This window comes from Panicum virgatum, chromosome 9N (genome assembly GCF_016808335.1).
Source record: "Panicum virgatum strain AP13 chromosome 9N, P.virgatum_v5, whole genome shotgun sequence".
Taxonomy (NCBI): domain Eukaryota; kingdom Viridiplantae; phylum Streptophyta; class Magnoliopsida; order Poales; family Poaceae; genus Panicum; species Panicum virgatum.
The window spans coordinates 57339377-57355532 of NC_053153.1; the positions used below are offsets into that span (position 1 = coordinate 57339377).

Genomic DNA, 16156 nt, shown 5'->3' on the forward strand with positions numbered 1-16156 from the left:
TATCCCGGGTCCAAAGCAGCCCAGAAATGACATTGATGTGTACCTAAGACCATTGGTCGAAGAACTCTTATTGTTCTGGGGCGATGAAGGTGTACGGATGTGGGATGAATACAAACAGGATGAGCTATACCAAAACTTGTTCAAGTACATAAGCGTTCATCACAACAAACAAATGATATTGTTTCCTTACAACTTTGCGTGAGTGATTCCCTCCGTTTAACTCTTTCTATTCTGTAATCGAATTGTTTAAACCTTAACTACCAAGAACTGTCTCCGTATAATTTTGCAGTGAACACTGGGTCCTAATTGTCATAATTCCCGAGAAGAGCCTACTCGTGGTTATGGACTCATTGAGGAGACCTCCAGAACAATACGAAAATCTTCTTAACATGATGAAAAAGTAATTCTACCACTACTCCGTCGATGACCGATAATTTGAATCACTTTGTTACTTGACTATAATTGTTCTAATCATGCACAGGATTTGGAAAGAATTCGCTAAAAATCATTCAGGCAAATTTGACAAGCAATTGAAGATCAAGACAGATTTTGCGGTACGCACTTGGATGATTCGTTGCACGATTCATTAGTTTTATTATATATTCATGTAAATACCTGATAATTCCCCCTTTTGTCCCGACCTGGCGTTCCCGGTTGGAAAACCGGGACAACAAATATTTGCCAACCGGGATAAATTAGCCTTTACGTAGTAGTGGAAATCCAGGGCTATGGAGAACCTTCTGGGAAATTATCAATGTTTGGAAGCATTCAAAGTAGCCATCCCCGTAGCAGCCGGTGCAGCAGCCGTCTAATAATTGGCTGTTGCAGCAGCCGACGGCTACAGCGCAGCCAGGGTGATAATTATCTCGTAATAAGGAGGCAGATAATACAGGATTGGTATCAAGAAGTTTGGATCCAAGAGGATAAACTTTAGCCATTTATTTACATATCAAATCGTAGAACTAAACATGAGCTAATTGCTAATCTAATTACATAGATGATAGCTAATTGGTTGTTAGAGTCCATTAGCCCTAGATTTGCTTTCATTAGCCCAAGTTTAGCCCTATTAGAACAAGTATTATAACAGCCTGTATGTTGAATACTGAGGTGGAGGAGATAGTAGGGGCGAGGGAGGAGAAGCGGGTTATAAATTTACGGTCGACTTCGGCACAAGAATCAATAAACTTTGTGAGAGAGACACGTGGGCGATATATTAATAGTGAAGAGCTAACTACTATACGAGTGGGTTGAGAGAAGAGCTGCAAAGATTCTTGAAGTCAGCAGCCGGCTATATTCAGGGTGGCAACGGGGTGAGTTGGGGCAGGGGAGCGATCCCTGTCCCCGCCCCGATCCCCGAACGACATTCCCCGCCACAACCCCGAAATGCTTAACGGGGCGAAAATGATCCCCGTCCCCGTTCCCCGCGGATCCCCGATGGGGCCCCGCGGGTAGCAGAGGACCGGATTAGGAGCAGGGGTTAGGCCATGACCTCATCACCAGAGCAGGGGACAGGGTCAGGAAAGGGGGAGTAGGGGCCTCGGCCAAGGCCTCATCGGAGCAAGAACGGCGGAGTCGGGCGAACCGGTGTCGGAGGGCCAGAGGGGATGACGGACGGGCGGAGTCGAGCTCAGGTTCGGGCGGCGCCGGTGTCGGAGGGGATGGGGATGGCGGACGGACGTGGGCGGCAAACAAGAGGAGATGGCGAGTCGACAACGAGCGGCGTGCCGGTGTGGCGTTGTCGACGGGTAGCCCACGACCGGGCAACCAGGCGAGCACAGATCGGGAGATGAGCCGATGCGACGGCAGCGGCAGATAGGGAGAGGAGAGGGCTTGAGGGAGAGACCGAGGGAGAGACTGAGAGAATGAGGTTAGGATTTCGGCAGATGGGCCTTTGTGGGTTGAGTATCATCGCTTTTTTTATTTCGGATCCCCACGGTTTCCCCGACGGGTTAAAAACTTGACCTATCCCCACCCCGCTCCATTCAGGCCCCTCCCTATTCTCCCCGTCCTCGCTGCTAAAGGGCGGCCCCGCGGGGATCCGCTCCCACGGCCCATGTTGCCATCTTGACGCTATATTATCAATCTTGCTTGATGGGGTGAAAGTAACGGGTACCCCTAAACCATCGTTAAACGATGAAGTCGCGAGAAAATCAAGTTAAGCACGACCTAAGATGAGCCGAGGCGGTCCATCAGCGACCGCCTCCGCCTCACCCGACCCCTGAGGGAACGCTCCCCTCAGGCCGACCCCGTGGGGAGGTTTCCGCCTTGCCCGACCCTTACGGAAGACTTTCGCCTCGTTCGACCCTCGCGGGAAAATATCGCCTCATCCGACCCCTGCGGAGGGGAAAGGTACGAGACCACGTGGCAGCTTGACCGCTCCATAGTATGAAGACCATCATTAGTCAAGGGGAAGCCCGCGTGGGCCGATGTGACTACTCGCCCATGCCTCAGCACGAGCCTGGGCAGTCGCAACAGGACCCCGACTTGACAGCACCTCACTGATGGGACGGTACACAACCACTCCCCCCTGAAGTCAGCTCTAAGGACGGGGAGACTGTCCTCAGGGACAGAGGGGAAGGACGACCATCCCTGCCGACGTCAGCGTTATCAGCGAGGCGCCTACCGACACGTGTCCCGGCGATGGGACGAGAGCTATAGCACGCCAAGACTTCTCCCATCCGTCATGACCGCTAAGGGCGGAAAATGTGAAAGGATGACTGCCACCGGAGACAGTAGTACCCAGACTGACAGGATAAAGGGAAGGGGGTCAGATCGCATCCGACCCCCTCGTTTTTTTTTCTTTTTACTTTTCCATCATTTTTGTATCCGACCCCCCGATTCTCCCTGAGACTACAAAGGGGCGGGGGTTACCCCATGCAAAGGGGATGGATCGACCGAACAACCACACACGCACGCACACACGCTTACGCGACCAGAGACTTGGGAAGCCCTCTCCCTCTCTCGCCCATTTGTAACCCCTACTACAAACTTGAGTGCAAGAGCACGAGTGCTCGAACTGGACGTAGGGACATTCCGCCCGAACCAGTATAAACCGTGTTGAATCCTTGCATTACCAACCAGAGTAGTGAAGCGCACAAAAATTTATTAGTCTGTGATACGGAACACCGACGTTGCTATTAGCACATCCAAAGCTAAATTTAGCGCTCCTATTTTAACACATCCAAAAAGTCTCTTAATGATTTCCTAATATCTTATGAATGACTTGACACGGCACAGTCACCAAGTGGAGCTTCGGTGGACCCTGTACCCATGTGCACGCCCATGTCTGTTTGCACTATATCTAGCGCCCCTGGCCAGCGGCCTAACGAGAGTTTGCATAGATAGATCGAGCAAGTAGAGCGAGAGAGATGATGAGGGTGGCGGTGGTGGGTGCCGGCGTAACGGGGCTGTCCGCGGCGCACGAGCTGGTGGCGAGGAGCGGCGGCGCGCGGGTGACTCTGTACAAGAAGGAGTGGGTGCCGGCGTAACGGGGCTGTCCGCGGCGCACGAGCTGGTGGCGATGAGCGGCGGCGCGCGGGTGACTCTGTACAAGAAGGAGTGGGTGCCGGCGTAACGGGGCTGTCCGCGGCGCACGAGCTGGTGGCGAGGAGCGGCGGCGCGCGGGTGACTCTGTACAAGGAGCCCTATCTCGGCGGGGATGTTGCCAGGACTGTGGCCGTCGACGATGGTGGTAGCGGTCCTGTCAACCTCGACCTCGGCTTCATGGTCTTCAACCGGGTGCGAACATCCATGCATTAAGCCAACTTACAAACGGCATCTCCAACAGATTACTCATGCCTCATACTCTAAATAGTTTTTCTTTTTATTACCAATAGCTATTTTTATTTTTTAGGTAATAGTTGCTGCAGCAGATTACCAAAATCTAATCACCAAAAATAGGGTAGTGGAGAAATCTCCTTCATTTAGGTGAGAGAGATGTGTGTTTTGGTGATCACCAAAAATTTATAGATAATGGGGATCGGATTGGTAATCTACTGGAGCACCTCCATCATTAAAATATCAATTTTTTGATATTGAGAAAAGAGATGAAAAATTTGTTGGAGATGCTCAGACTTTCATTTGTGCGTCCTCTATCTTGTCTTGATTGTCTTCTAGACTTGCAATTATTGCTTTTGAAATTCTGCATGTCTTTTAAAATCTCACGATTATTGATATTTTGGGGTTAGCATAAGTTCTTACTTTAGAGTTCCAGCTTCATCCTCCGATCCTCACCAGACCTTTACTTATTACCCGATCCTCCCGTGGGCATGACGGAACACTAGCTAGTTGTCCCCATTTGTGGTATATGACAACGCCGGCCTGACTGGTGGTCCCACCCTAGAGGCAGGTAGCCTCGCTCCAATGAACTCATTTCTGACACAGGCACAGGACTTGTGATCATGACCCGGGTCTTTGTTTGCTTGGGAACAAGAAGATCAAGGAGCCTCCCCCATGGAGAGAAATATCTACGGCTACAGGGTGCTGACCATGTGTTTGGGAGGTCTATTCAAATTACTGTGGATCTATCGCAGAAGCTGTTCTGAGCTGGAAGGCTATACATCATCGTCCGTGCAACATATCATTAATTCATCACCTCAAGAAATCCACTGTGCATCAGTAGCCTGAATTCGGTCCGATAGCTATTCAAACCTATCGCCACAGCCCAACTTGGATGTGTTGTGCTGGAGATAGGGAAAGCTATTCATCGCACATGCGATAAGAATTCATCTCATCCCAGAAGTGATGCTCCGCGCGGAGCAGCCATCGGCGAGCTAGGGTATGGGCTACCAGCGAGCTGGAGCCTAGGGCAGGGCCGATGAGGAGGCGGCTAGGGTATCCACAAGAGTAGTCGTGCATACTCCTATCATCTCAAAAAACAAATCATCCTAGCAATTTTAAGACAAATTAATAAGAAAGTAAATTGATCATATTTAGTTCTATTTATTTTCTATATTTGATATTAATTAATTCTTGTATGCACATGTACTTTCTAAATAAATTTAGATGATTTGTTTTTGGGATAAATTTCAAATTTTAGAATGACTTTTTTTTTTTGAAACGGAGGCAGTAGGAAATTACACTAATCTTCCCAGGGCGACCACGATCAGGTAATGCTCGGCGGACTGCAGGATCCCTAGCACTCCACCTAGACACGCGTAGCCACGGCTTGTCAGTTGTAAGGGCCACTCCTTGTTCCACCGATCACCTGCCTTGGCCTCAAGGTCAAACTCCCACCTCGGGGCAGGGCCTACCTTGCATAGTTGTGAAAATCGCAATTCTACTGTGCCATTTTACGACTTTATGATATAAATTATTTGGTTGATTATATGATACTATTAAGTATAGTGGCGGAGCTGGACAGAAAATTTAAGGAGGGCTGGAAAATATATGAAATGTTTAATTTTAATCTCAAATTTTCAGCCGAAGCTCAATTTTATCCTCAAACTTCCAAAACGTCAATCCTCAAACTTCTCCATCCGGTTTAATTTAATCATTTATCTTACGTGGCATGCCATATTGGCGCCTTGTCACATCTAGTCAAGTACGGTTCATTGAAAATCAACATTTCTATAAATTTGATAATTATAAAAGTTTCACCATGACGAAGCTAAGTGATATACATTTTTTTAAGGAAGGGAGTTGATCCGAATATATTTATTATACATGTATAAAAAATCCTTTTTGTGAACAAAATTCATGTAGACATAAGTTAAAGTTTTGTTGTGTTATCTTTAAGTATGTGTGAACCAATATATGTTATTGCTAAAAAATAGGAACCTTTTGGATGCTGATATGGCATGCCAACATGGGAAGACAAGTAGCATAAAAGACTAAATTGAACTACATGAAAAAGGGTGAGAACTGAAATGTATATTTTGAAAGTTTAGGGATGGAGTTGAGATTAGATTAAAAATTTGATAATAAAATACTCTATTTTGCTAATGAAAAACCAGTCTTTCTTTTGGTTTTGCATTAATTTTCTACAGAAATTTAATCTAATTTTATCAACCGACTATTTGTTATGCATTGATTTTATCTTTTTAGAGGGGCCATGGCCCCTGCCAGCACCTTCTCAGTTCCACCACCGATTAAGTAGAATATACAGTTTTAGAAACTCTTGAAGTTATGATCCTAGCTATATTTGCAATCCTATCGTTAGAATTGCACTAATGACCTCAACTACAATTTCACTTCTCGTCCAAATAATATTATACAAGTTTGGGGTCAAGATTAGTGTCTGGTTACCCAGTCATATGTCCTCCAAGAACCTGATGATCTATATAATCTAGTTCAACATAATTTTCCCTAATTCAAGGAACTGGTCCTTCACTCCCATCAAACCCATCCAAAGATATAAACCTCCGTGTTTTTGGACACTTGGCCTAAAGTCGATATTTTTTCTCAAAACTCTTGCCATATGGCATCTTCATTACATACTTTAAATAACCATTTGCTTTGCATGCATTTATTTTGTATGTCCCAACTTTTGAATTACTAATCCTCTTTGAACCTTCGGTTGGCATAAAATTTCTCATTTTTTTCCCAATCTAAATGTTTCTTGTGTTGATCATTTTGCTAGAAAAAAATGTGATCTAAAATAATCTATTTTTTTATGACTCCACCAGGGACTTCAAAGAATAAGAGCATAAACATCGATAGACTAGACAAAACCAAATTAATAAGCACCAGACGACCACCCAATGATATTCTTCTACTGGATTTTTTTTCTCACTAATTGCAGGTGACAAGCCCAAACATGATGGAGTGGTTTGAAGGGCTCGGGGTGGAGATTGAGAGATCGGACATGTCCTTCTCAGTGAGCACGCTGCTAGACAGGAACAGAGACTTTGAGTGGGGCACTTGCAATGGCATATCCAGCCTCTTGGCGCCGAAGAAGAACTCGCTTAGCCCCAGCTTCTGGCGCTTGATCGTAGAGATACTCAAGTTCAAGAACCATGCTCTCAAGTGAGCTAGCCTCTGCATCGCTTGTGCATATTGTGTTGCCCATCTATAATATCCATTCATGAAACTTGACTGATTAGCTAGTTTGCTGCCATCTTTGGAACTTCAGGTACCTTGAGGACCATGAAAGGAACCCTGACCTTGACCGCAATGAAACCTTGGGGCAGTTCATTAGTGTGCATGGCTATTCCAAGCTCTTCCAGGATGCATACCTTGTACTGCTACCAAAGTTTCTTATCTCCTCTACCTATATACTCCTCGTATCATGCTTGTTGCCTGACAAAACTGCATATTCGTTGCAGATTCCGATGTGTGCGTGCATCTGGTCCAGTCCGTCACAAGGAGTGTTGGGGCTCCCCGCTTCCTTTGTGCTCTCGTATTGCCGTGACAATCACCTTCTTGAGGTGCCTTCGGATTTATTGTTCATTTCTCTTTCTTGATTCACCGTGCATCTGAATAACTCTTTAGTCTCATTCATCTGCATGCATTCAGTTGTTTGGTCGCCCCCAGTGGCACACTGTGAAGGGCCGATCGGAGTCCTACATGAACAAGGTACTGAATCTTTTTTTTAAAAAAGGCATTGAATCTTCAACCTGTTTTCCACCTTAAAAGGAGCTGCCATACAAAATACAAGTTACTTAATGCAATGAGAAATAATTGTATAAACATTATATATACTAGGTGATACCCCGCGCGTTGCTGCGAGATTTCTTAGATTTAACGTGAAATTTGAAAGTAGAAAAATTAAGATGATTGCATGGCAACATTCACAAAAAAAATCGATGGAAAACATAAATAGATGGCCCTAGTGGACATTGATGTGGCATTTGATATAATGGATTCCTATATGATGCGGATAACTTGCATGTTAAGAGAAATAGAGCTAATGACTTTAGTAGGTGCCATCTATATAGGCTATATAGTTGATATGAATTTTACTTGCATGTTATTTTTTATCAAGATCTGGTAGAAATCGGTAAACTAATGTCAATAGAATATTTGATCACATTATAAAAGAATAGGTGCTCAAAGAAATAGAGTATGTATATGAGTTTTTACGTTAATAGATTAAAGATTAAAAGTATTGCAAAAATAGAGTATGTATATGACTTTACGTTAATAGATTAAAGATTAAAATTATTGCACATAATAGAGATCATATGGACATTTTCTTATTTATTGAATCTCGTAAAAATTGATAAGCTAAAAGAAGAAACACCAATAGAATATTTGATCACATTATAGAAGAATAGGTGATGAAAAAATAGCGTATGTATCTGATTTTACTTTAGTTAATTAAAGATTAAAAGTATTGCATATTGTAGAGATGACATGAACATTTTTTTGTAATTAATAAGGTAGTTGAAAGTTAGTGGGACACTTAGTGGAGAATGATGTGGACAACCTTGCATGAAGAGTTGATATGAATTTTACTTGCATGTTATTTTTTTATCAAGATCTGGTAGAAATCGATAAACTAACATCAATATAATATTTGATCACATTATAAAAGAATAGGTGCCTAAAGAAATAGAGTATGTATATGAGTCTTTACGTTAATAGATTAAAGATTAAAAGTATTGCAAAAATAGAGTATGTATACGAGTCTTTACGTTAATAGATTAAAGATTAAAAGTATTGCAAAAATAGAGTATGTATATGACTTTACGTTAATAGATTAAAGATTAAAAGTATTGCACATAGTAGAGATCATATGGACATTTTCTTGTTTATTGAATCTCGTAAAAATCGATAAACTAAAAGAAGAAACACCAATAGAATATTTGATCACATTATAGAAGGATAGGTGATGAAAAAATAGCGTATGTATATGATTTTACTTTAGTTAATTAAAGATTAAAAGTATTGCATATTGTAGAGATGACATGAACATTTTTTTAATTAATAAGATTGTTGAAAGTTAGTGGGACACTTAGTGAAAAATGATGTGGACACCTTGCATGAAGAGAGAAATAGTTAGTGGGTGCTATCTATATAGGATATATAGATTGGCAGGTAAGAGAAGAGTTGATGAGCATGGGTTGTCAAATTAAGACCAGCTGTGAAGTAAAGTCTGTTTCAAGTTTAGAAGGAGGTACCCATACGTTTTTCTACTTCTCAGGAATGTTACGAAGGGTGGTCCCTTCCATGAAGTTTGCATGAATCTTAAAGCACTTAAAATTTAATTTTTTTTTCGAGTGGGTTTAATTTGGGCCCGGCCATTCCCGTGCCCTAATGAGGCCCAATCCAAATCCAAAAACCCAAGTGTAGTTCCGGCAATTCAACCTCAGGGAAGTTGGGTCAATGCAACTTGACCTGCCATCCATCGAGAGGGCAGGGTATGGCTTCCAACGGCGGCGGGGCACCGGCCGACGAGAGGCAATGCATATGCGCGCCCACGGCGCACGCGACCTCCTTCCGGTGCCGGCTCCACTGCGGCGTTGGCATGCCAAGGTCGGCCTCGTGCCAGCAGTTGGGCGACGCCGGTGCCGGGCTTATCGTACAAGCGGAGGGCCGCCTCCCAGCAGCAGTTCGTCGTGCACTCTACCACCGTCGGCGGCGGCATGTCGAGATCGTCTTCTGAGGAGCTGTTCCACCCTTTGGACTGGATCTTATTAGGGCATGGGTAGGGCCGGGCCCAAACTAAACCCAATGGGAAAATAATTAAATTAAATTTCAGGTGCTTTAAGATTTGTGCAAATTTTATGGAAGGGACCACCGGAGCAAAACTCATGGCTTGTTTTGGCGATTCTTCTAGATAAACATTATTTCTTCTAGAATAATGCACGTTTATGTCACCAATGTGCCTAGCATCATGGGATTCTAATTGCGCAGGCTAAATCTTATTGGATCATCATGTTGTAATACTCACATGCATATATGCTTTAGAGACAACTCAACAGAACATCTATACAACGGGTTGTTTTCTTGCGGTCCCAATATGCATTTACTTGTTTGAGATATGAAAATTTCATCCTGATCACGCAAGTTACTACGGGAAGACATTATGCAAACAATGTTATATGTTTCTGTCAACAGGTTACATAGTCCTGGAGGTTGATGGTTCAGAAGAGATGTACGACCAAATCATGTTTTGTATCCCTGCACCTGATGCTCTAAAAGTTCTTGGAGCTGAAGCAACACATGATGAATTGAGAACTCTAGGTGCATTTCATTATACTAACAGGTAACACTGCATGCTATTATACGTACATAAGAGTCTAAACCAAATGTATATGAGATCTTTTACGGTATTTGTGAGGAATATGCGTATGCATGTAGGGACGGCAATTTTACCCACGGGTATGGGTATGGATATAGATTTTTACCCGCGGGTACCATTGGGTACCCGAAATACAATAAATAATCTAGCGAACTCATATCGTTCACAAATTTAATGTCTCATTTTCTTGTGATTGTATGAACTATATAGACGAATAATGAGATTGTGTGAACTAACAGATGTGAAAATAACGTTGACATTTTGATTATGGTTTGTAATGAAGTGTATGATCATTGTTTCATTTTTAGATGAAATATTTAATTAGAATTGAACACATTTACTTACGTACAACTACAAAAGATGCTTAAAATAAGAAAAAAATGATGCAAGATGATTCATTTAGTTCTCTATTTTACTAATACTTTGCGTTCTCTCGTATGGGCGATAAATTTAAAATGTGATAGACCAAACGAAAAGTTATTTATGCTATCATTATTATACCCGATGGGTACTTGAAACCCGACCCTTACCCGATGGGTACGGGTACAGGTACAAAATTTTACCCGCTAGACTTCGCGAGTATGGGTATGCCTTATAGTTTCGGATATTGTTGCGAGCGGATATTTACTCTACTCGCATCTTAGCTAATCCATTGCCATCCCTATCTGCATGTCAGGCGTGTTTGGATTGGTGCCCATGTTTGCCAGGCCAAAAGTTGACCGTTGACCTTGGGTAAGCCCACCATTTCGATGGCAACCAAATTTTGGCCGGCCCGAACAACCAAATGCAGTCTCGGATTGTTTGATGGGCTGGTTAAGGAGTTAGCCAGACCCCAGCGGACTTTTTTCTTTTTTATATTTAAAAAATCAAAATTTCAAAAATATATGTCCGTTTTGAAAAATTTCAAAAATACCCCCGGTCGCCCTATGGGGGGCGACAGGACCCCTGTCGCCCAAGCAACGGGCGATTGGACCCTAATGTAATTTTTTTTTAGAATTTGCAAAGAGGTCCCTGGCCGGGGGAGGGGGCCTGTCGCCCCTCCAACGGGCGACAGGGCCTGTCGCCCCCCACAGGGGCGACAGGGGTCTCCCACCCTATATAAGCTCTGGCCGCCATTCCCTTCTCATTTGAGCCTAAAAAATCAGAAAAAAAGAGAGGGGTGAGGAGAAGAAAAGCGGCGAAGCTCTGCCGAATTCCGCACTTGTGATCTACCGGTAACTTCCGTATGAATCCGTTGATATTGTATAACAATTTAATTTAATTAGCGGATTAGCTGAATTAGATTTTGTGCTTTAGAACACTCGTTTAATATTACAATTTCAGTACTATTACAGACTTGTTTTAAATTAATTATGAATTAGAATAGAATTATGACAGTACCTTAATGATATTGCAGCATAAGACAATAGAATTATGACAGTACCAATATTTTCACACATCGATTTGGTATACGATAGGTGCATTATTGAAATCATTGTTCGTCATTTGGCGCACCACACTATAGCGCCAATGTCTTCGTCAGGATCAACCTACATTCCGTGGAGCAAGTGTGAAGCCACCGTACCCGAAGGAATTGATGTGCCAATGTGCTTCTGCGGTTCGTTATGCAAGTTCATGTAATCTGAGGTTTTAGGAGATGACTACGGCATGAGGTTCTTTATGTGTGAGAACTACGAATATGATCCACCTAAGGGATACGACAAAGACCGGGCCAAGGTAGCAGGACAACAGACGCTATTTTTCTTTGTGACCTAATATTGAGTTATGATTCTAACTTTTGTTGGAAAAAGTCTGCTCCGCCTCTTTGTGATTTTATGCAGTGGTTCGATAACGTGCAGTCGTAGCAGGCAAAGGACTTTGTGGAACAACAAACAAGGTGGGCTGCAGAACGTTGGCGCCGATTGAAGCACGAGGAACAGCAAGAGGAGAAGCGTAAGAAAGAGCAAGAAGAGATCCGCAAGAGGATGGAGGAGGTGGATCGTAAAGCGGCGGCGAAACGTGAAGCTGACAGGGAGAGAAAGCGAGAGAGGGCACGCCGTGCGAAGGAAGCCAGGCCCGAAGCAATTAGGAAGGACAAATATCCTCGGTGCACTGAGTAGAGTAGTACCATGTAATCCCGGCATTTTACGTTCCATAAGGCATGGTAGATTTAGATGCAACAAGAAATTACCTTGTCGCGTGCACATGGCACTGTAATTAGTTGTTTATGTTTTCAGTTGAGAGCTTGACTCTGTGTGTTGTAACTTTTACCATTAATTTGCAGTTGTAGCCGGGAATCTATGAAATCTTTGAACTTGTCCTTAATATTTCCGGAGCTTTTCATGTCACTAGAATACTAAGAAGCACACATTTAATTAATATAACGATAACAAATAAGAACTAAGAAATGCATTACATAATGTGAACCATCAAGTTTACATCATAATACAATGGTAATGAAACACACATCACACATGCAGTGGCATGGCAGAACCCGTTACAAACTACGGTAAATAGATTCTGGACTAACCTAACATGCCTTAGGTAATTTAAAAAAAAACACAACAAACACAACGATGCAGCATGTCACTAGCACTAAGGTACTCCTAGTAGCCGTACCCCCACGTAGCAAACTGTGTTGAGCCTTCTCCGCAGTATCCACCCATTACAGGTGGTGCAGGCGATGGTGCCGGAGGCGTAGGGCCCTTCTTCTTGTGACAAGGGCAGTTGCAGTAAGGAATAGTGGATGGTTCATCTTGTGAACCGGCAGCATTGCTGGTATCATCATCTTCGTCGTCTTTGTTACCCTCGCTCAATTCCTCATAATGGTTCACCTTGCATTCCAGATCAAAGATCTTTATCTGGAGGTACTCGATGAACAGAATCAATTGGTGCGGGATCGACCCACCTAGTAAAACCACAGTTTTCTGGAGCATCGAAAGACTGCAAAACAAATTTCATATAAGGTGTCTCATTGAAGATAAAGAAATGAAACAACCGAGTATTACCTATGCGTGTGGACATTTAAAGAAACGCCGACCGCCATCCATCCCGTCGGTGCACATCTGCACTAAGCAGTCCTCACCATGTCTGCATTTTGGCCACGGTTCTCTACGGTTATCGTATTGTCGAAGAGGAGTTTCATTGGTAAATTCACTCTTGTGCTGTGGCGGAAACTCAAACACTGGTTCCGGAAAGGAATCAGGTCCAAGAGGCCCCTCCCATATTATGGGGTCTCCCTTTCTTCCCCCTTTTCCTTTCCCAAAACCGTAGTAATTCTTCCCGCTAGACCCACCTCCAGACATTGGGTATACAATGAGCTTTGGTGTTTGGGTGGTGCTGGGAGTTCACAAACTTTGGAGTATTTATAGGCGCACAAAGGTCTGATACCCGGAGTGTGGAGTGTAAATTCACCTAAAAAGCCTACATGACAACACAGTGAAGAGGCTAGCTGACCTAACACTGAAAAGGCTAGATTCGATTCTCGAAATGACTACTCGATGCATCTCTGTGCATGTAGAGCATCTAAGTGCATGCAGACTCACAGCACTGCATTGCTGCCGCTCGGTCGATCGCGCCTAGATGCCGCCTTCCCCACTACACGCCACAGACCTTCGCTGTAGAATGACAGGTCCGTCGTCCTCACCAAAGAGACTGCTTTGAAGGTGAGCTAGTGTGGTTGCCGTGTTGTCACATTTTTTTGAAATGGTGGAAGGGCACTGCTATTGGGTTGTCGTCTTTTGTCACGTATGTCTGGGCAAACAATGCGACATTTGGGAAACCCGTGATCGCCGTGCTGAGCAGTGGCAACCTGTGATCTCATATTCGCAGCTAGATACACTATGGTCCCTATTTTAAGCTATTCGAGCGTGTCACGATGTTTACACTGTATGCGGTAGTCGTCATCATCATCGGCGGGATCTCGGCCGCTAACTCGTACTGCACCTAACTTGTCCTTCATTAAATCACGGAAAAAATTCGCAAGAACATCCCTTATTTCACGAGCATTATGGAACCCACAAACATAACAAGTTCACATCAATAGTATCTATAGAAATAAATGACAAGTAAACTACCATAATTAAAAACATCGGATACAAATAAGCGGTCCACAGCTATCTCATTACAAATAAACATCAGAGATACAGACATCGGATATATCTAACCACCCCTAGGGCGTCGGACCCTCTTAGCCCTCTGCTGGGCATGAACATGGCCCTCGGAGTAGGTGTGACGATCCGGAGACCTCACCTGTCGCTCAAGACGCAAAAGGGGCTGCGGTGTCTGCTGCTGAGAGATCCCAAGTGGTGCTCCTCCTAGCTGTGAATACCCCAAGACATCGGGGTCACCGTGCGCCCAGGTGAGTCTGGAGTCAGGCTGTCGAGTTCGTCTAAGGTGAAACCCTCGTTGTCTGGAACGAACGTACTCGAAACAAATCCTGCGTTACATATAAACGTAAACCAACATATGTTGCGTGGTAAATTAGTGAGTGCATTGAGAGAGTGTTATGTACCAGATCGAAAGGAGGAAGAAGAAGGTCCGGCGCCCGCATCAGGGTAGAATCCTACGCATAAAATGCGGATGTTAGCGTACGCTCGTGTCTTTCATCATGATATGTAGAAACCAAAATACGAAACATAAACTAACCTGTGTAGGCCGGTATCTGTGGCCCCGGTACCATCCCTGGATACGGTCCGCCAACTGGTGCTGTCCCTCTAAACATTCCAGTATGGCTGAATGCAGTAGCTGGATCGTATCCTGTTTGCGATATTAGTAAATATGTAGGAACACTTGATCTAATTTTAAAGAGATATCTACGTTACCTGTAGTTGTGAAGAACTGCGACGTCGGCCCGTGCACGGTCAACGGACACGGGAACGACGACGAGGCCTGGGACGACCCGTGGCTGTCTTCGTACTGCACACGGCTTCCCAAGTTGTGCACTACCTGACGCAACTGGTCACGCTGCCTCGACCATGCCTCTGTCTGCTCAAACTGGGTCATTGGGGATCCGGCACGTACCCTCGTCAGGTAAGTCGAGCAGTCCGTCTCCATGTTGCAAAGGCGAAACTGCACCCATTCAGTAAAGAAACAGTTAGAAACACATGAATTATCTTATGAATATTAATATATATATATATATGTATATATATATCTATATGCAAATATGATCAAGAGACTCATCGCGCCAGCTAGTGCCTCCACGTGGTGCCGGGCATAGCCATCCTGAGGCCTCGCCTGATGTGGCTGCGGGTGAGTGTCAACATAAACCAGACGAGCCTGAGTCCAGGGTAAGTACCAGGTGAGGTAAGCCCTAAAGGAGCTGTCTATGTGGGGTCCTGTTGGATGGACCAAGTGCTCGTCTGCCTGTTCCCATTGGTCCACCCACGGCTGCATCTTGGTGAGCCAATCATCAGAGCACGGCAAGACACTCCTTGACAACCTACAAAAGTGGACCATGAAGAATCGTTAGATTCGACACGAATGTATGAGCCAAGTTCATTCACAATTACCTGTGGTCCTGACGACTGACACGCTCCAACGCGGTGGGCACCGAAAACTCCTGGCGCTGCACAAACTGTCTCCTGACTCTCTAGGGGCAATATGCCTCAACTGCGATGTCATAAACCAGGACGGCTGTAGTAAGCCACAGGCTCGCATTCGCGGAGCAATGCGAAGACAGGCCTGCTAGTGCATGGGTAGCCACAGCCTCTGGGCTGTAAGGCTCCCAGACAACGTCCTCGGGCGTCAGCATGTCAAGCTCCGAAACAAACTCAGGATATGCACGTCTAACCTGCGCATGCGCCCAGGACCTCTGCAGTCCGAATAAGTAAAATTAAAAGTGCGCTAATGCATCATGTAACAATGAATAACAAAATTAGATTTGTTGCGAACGTATCTGACGCCAGATCTAGAGAGTTCCCATAGTGGGCCTGTCGTCCTCCTCGTCGCCGTACATGGCCCCGTGTGGTAAGGCTCGTGGCTGACGAT

The 16156-nt window shown here is 44.5% G+C and overlaps 1 protein-coding gene across 1 annotated transcript; it reads left to right on the forward strand.

The window, feature by feature from the left end:
* Positions 1-3459: 3459 nt before the first annotated feature.
* On the forward strand, positions 3460-10410 carry LOC120692973. Its single transcript, XM_039976378.1, has 7 exons — positions 3460-3738; positions 6743-6966; positions 7073-7178; positions 7266-7367; positions 7456-7515; positions 8980-9058; positions 10003-10410. Exons 1-7 carry the CDS (start codon positions 3724-3726, stop codon positions 10152-10154), a joined length of 738 nt encoding a protein of 245 aa, XP_039832312.1. The 5' UTR covers positions 3460-3723; the 3' UTR covers positions 10155-10410.
* Positions 10411-16156: the final 5746 nt, after the last annotated feature.

Excerpts from the sequence above, each read along its gene's own strand:
- LOC120692973 (XM_039976378.1), top strand. Across the intron at positions 6,967-7,072 it reads TTCAAGAACCATGCTCTCAA|GTACCTTGAGGACCATGAAA; the intron begins GTGAGCTAGCCT and ends TTGGAACTTCAG. Across the intron at positions 7,179-7,265 it reads TCTTCCAGGATGCATACCTT|ATTCCGATGTGTGCGTGCAT; the intron begins GTACTGCTACCA and ends TATTCGTTGCAG.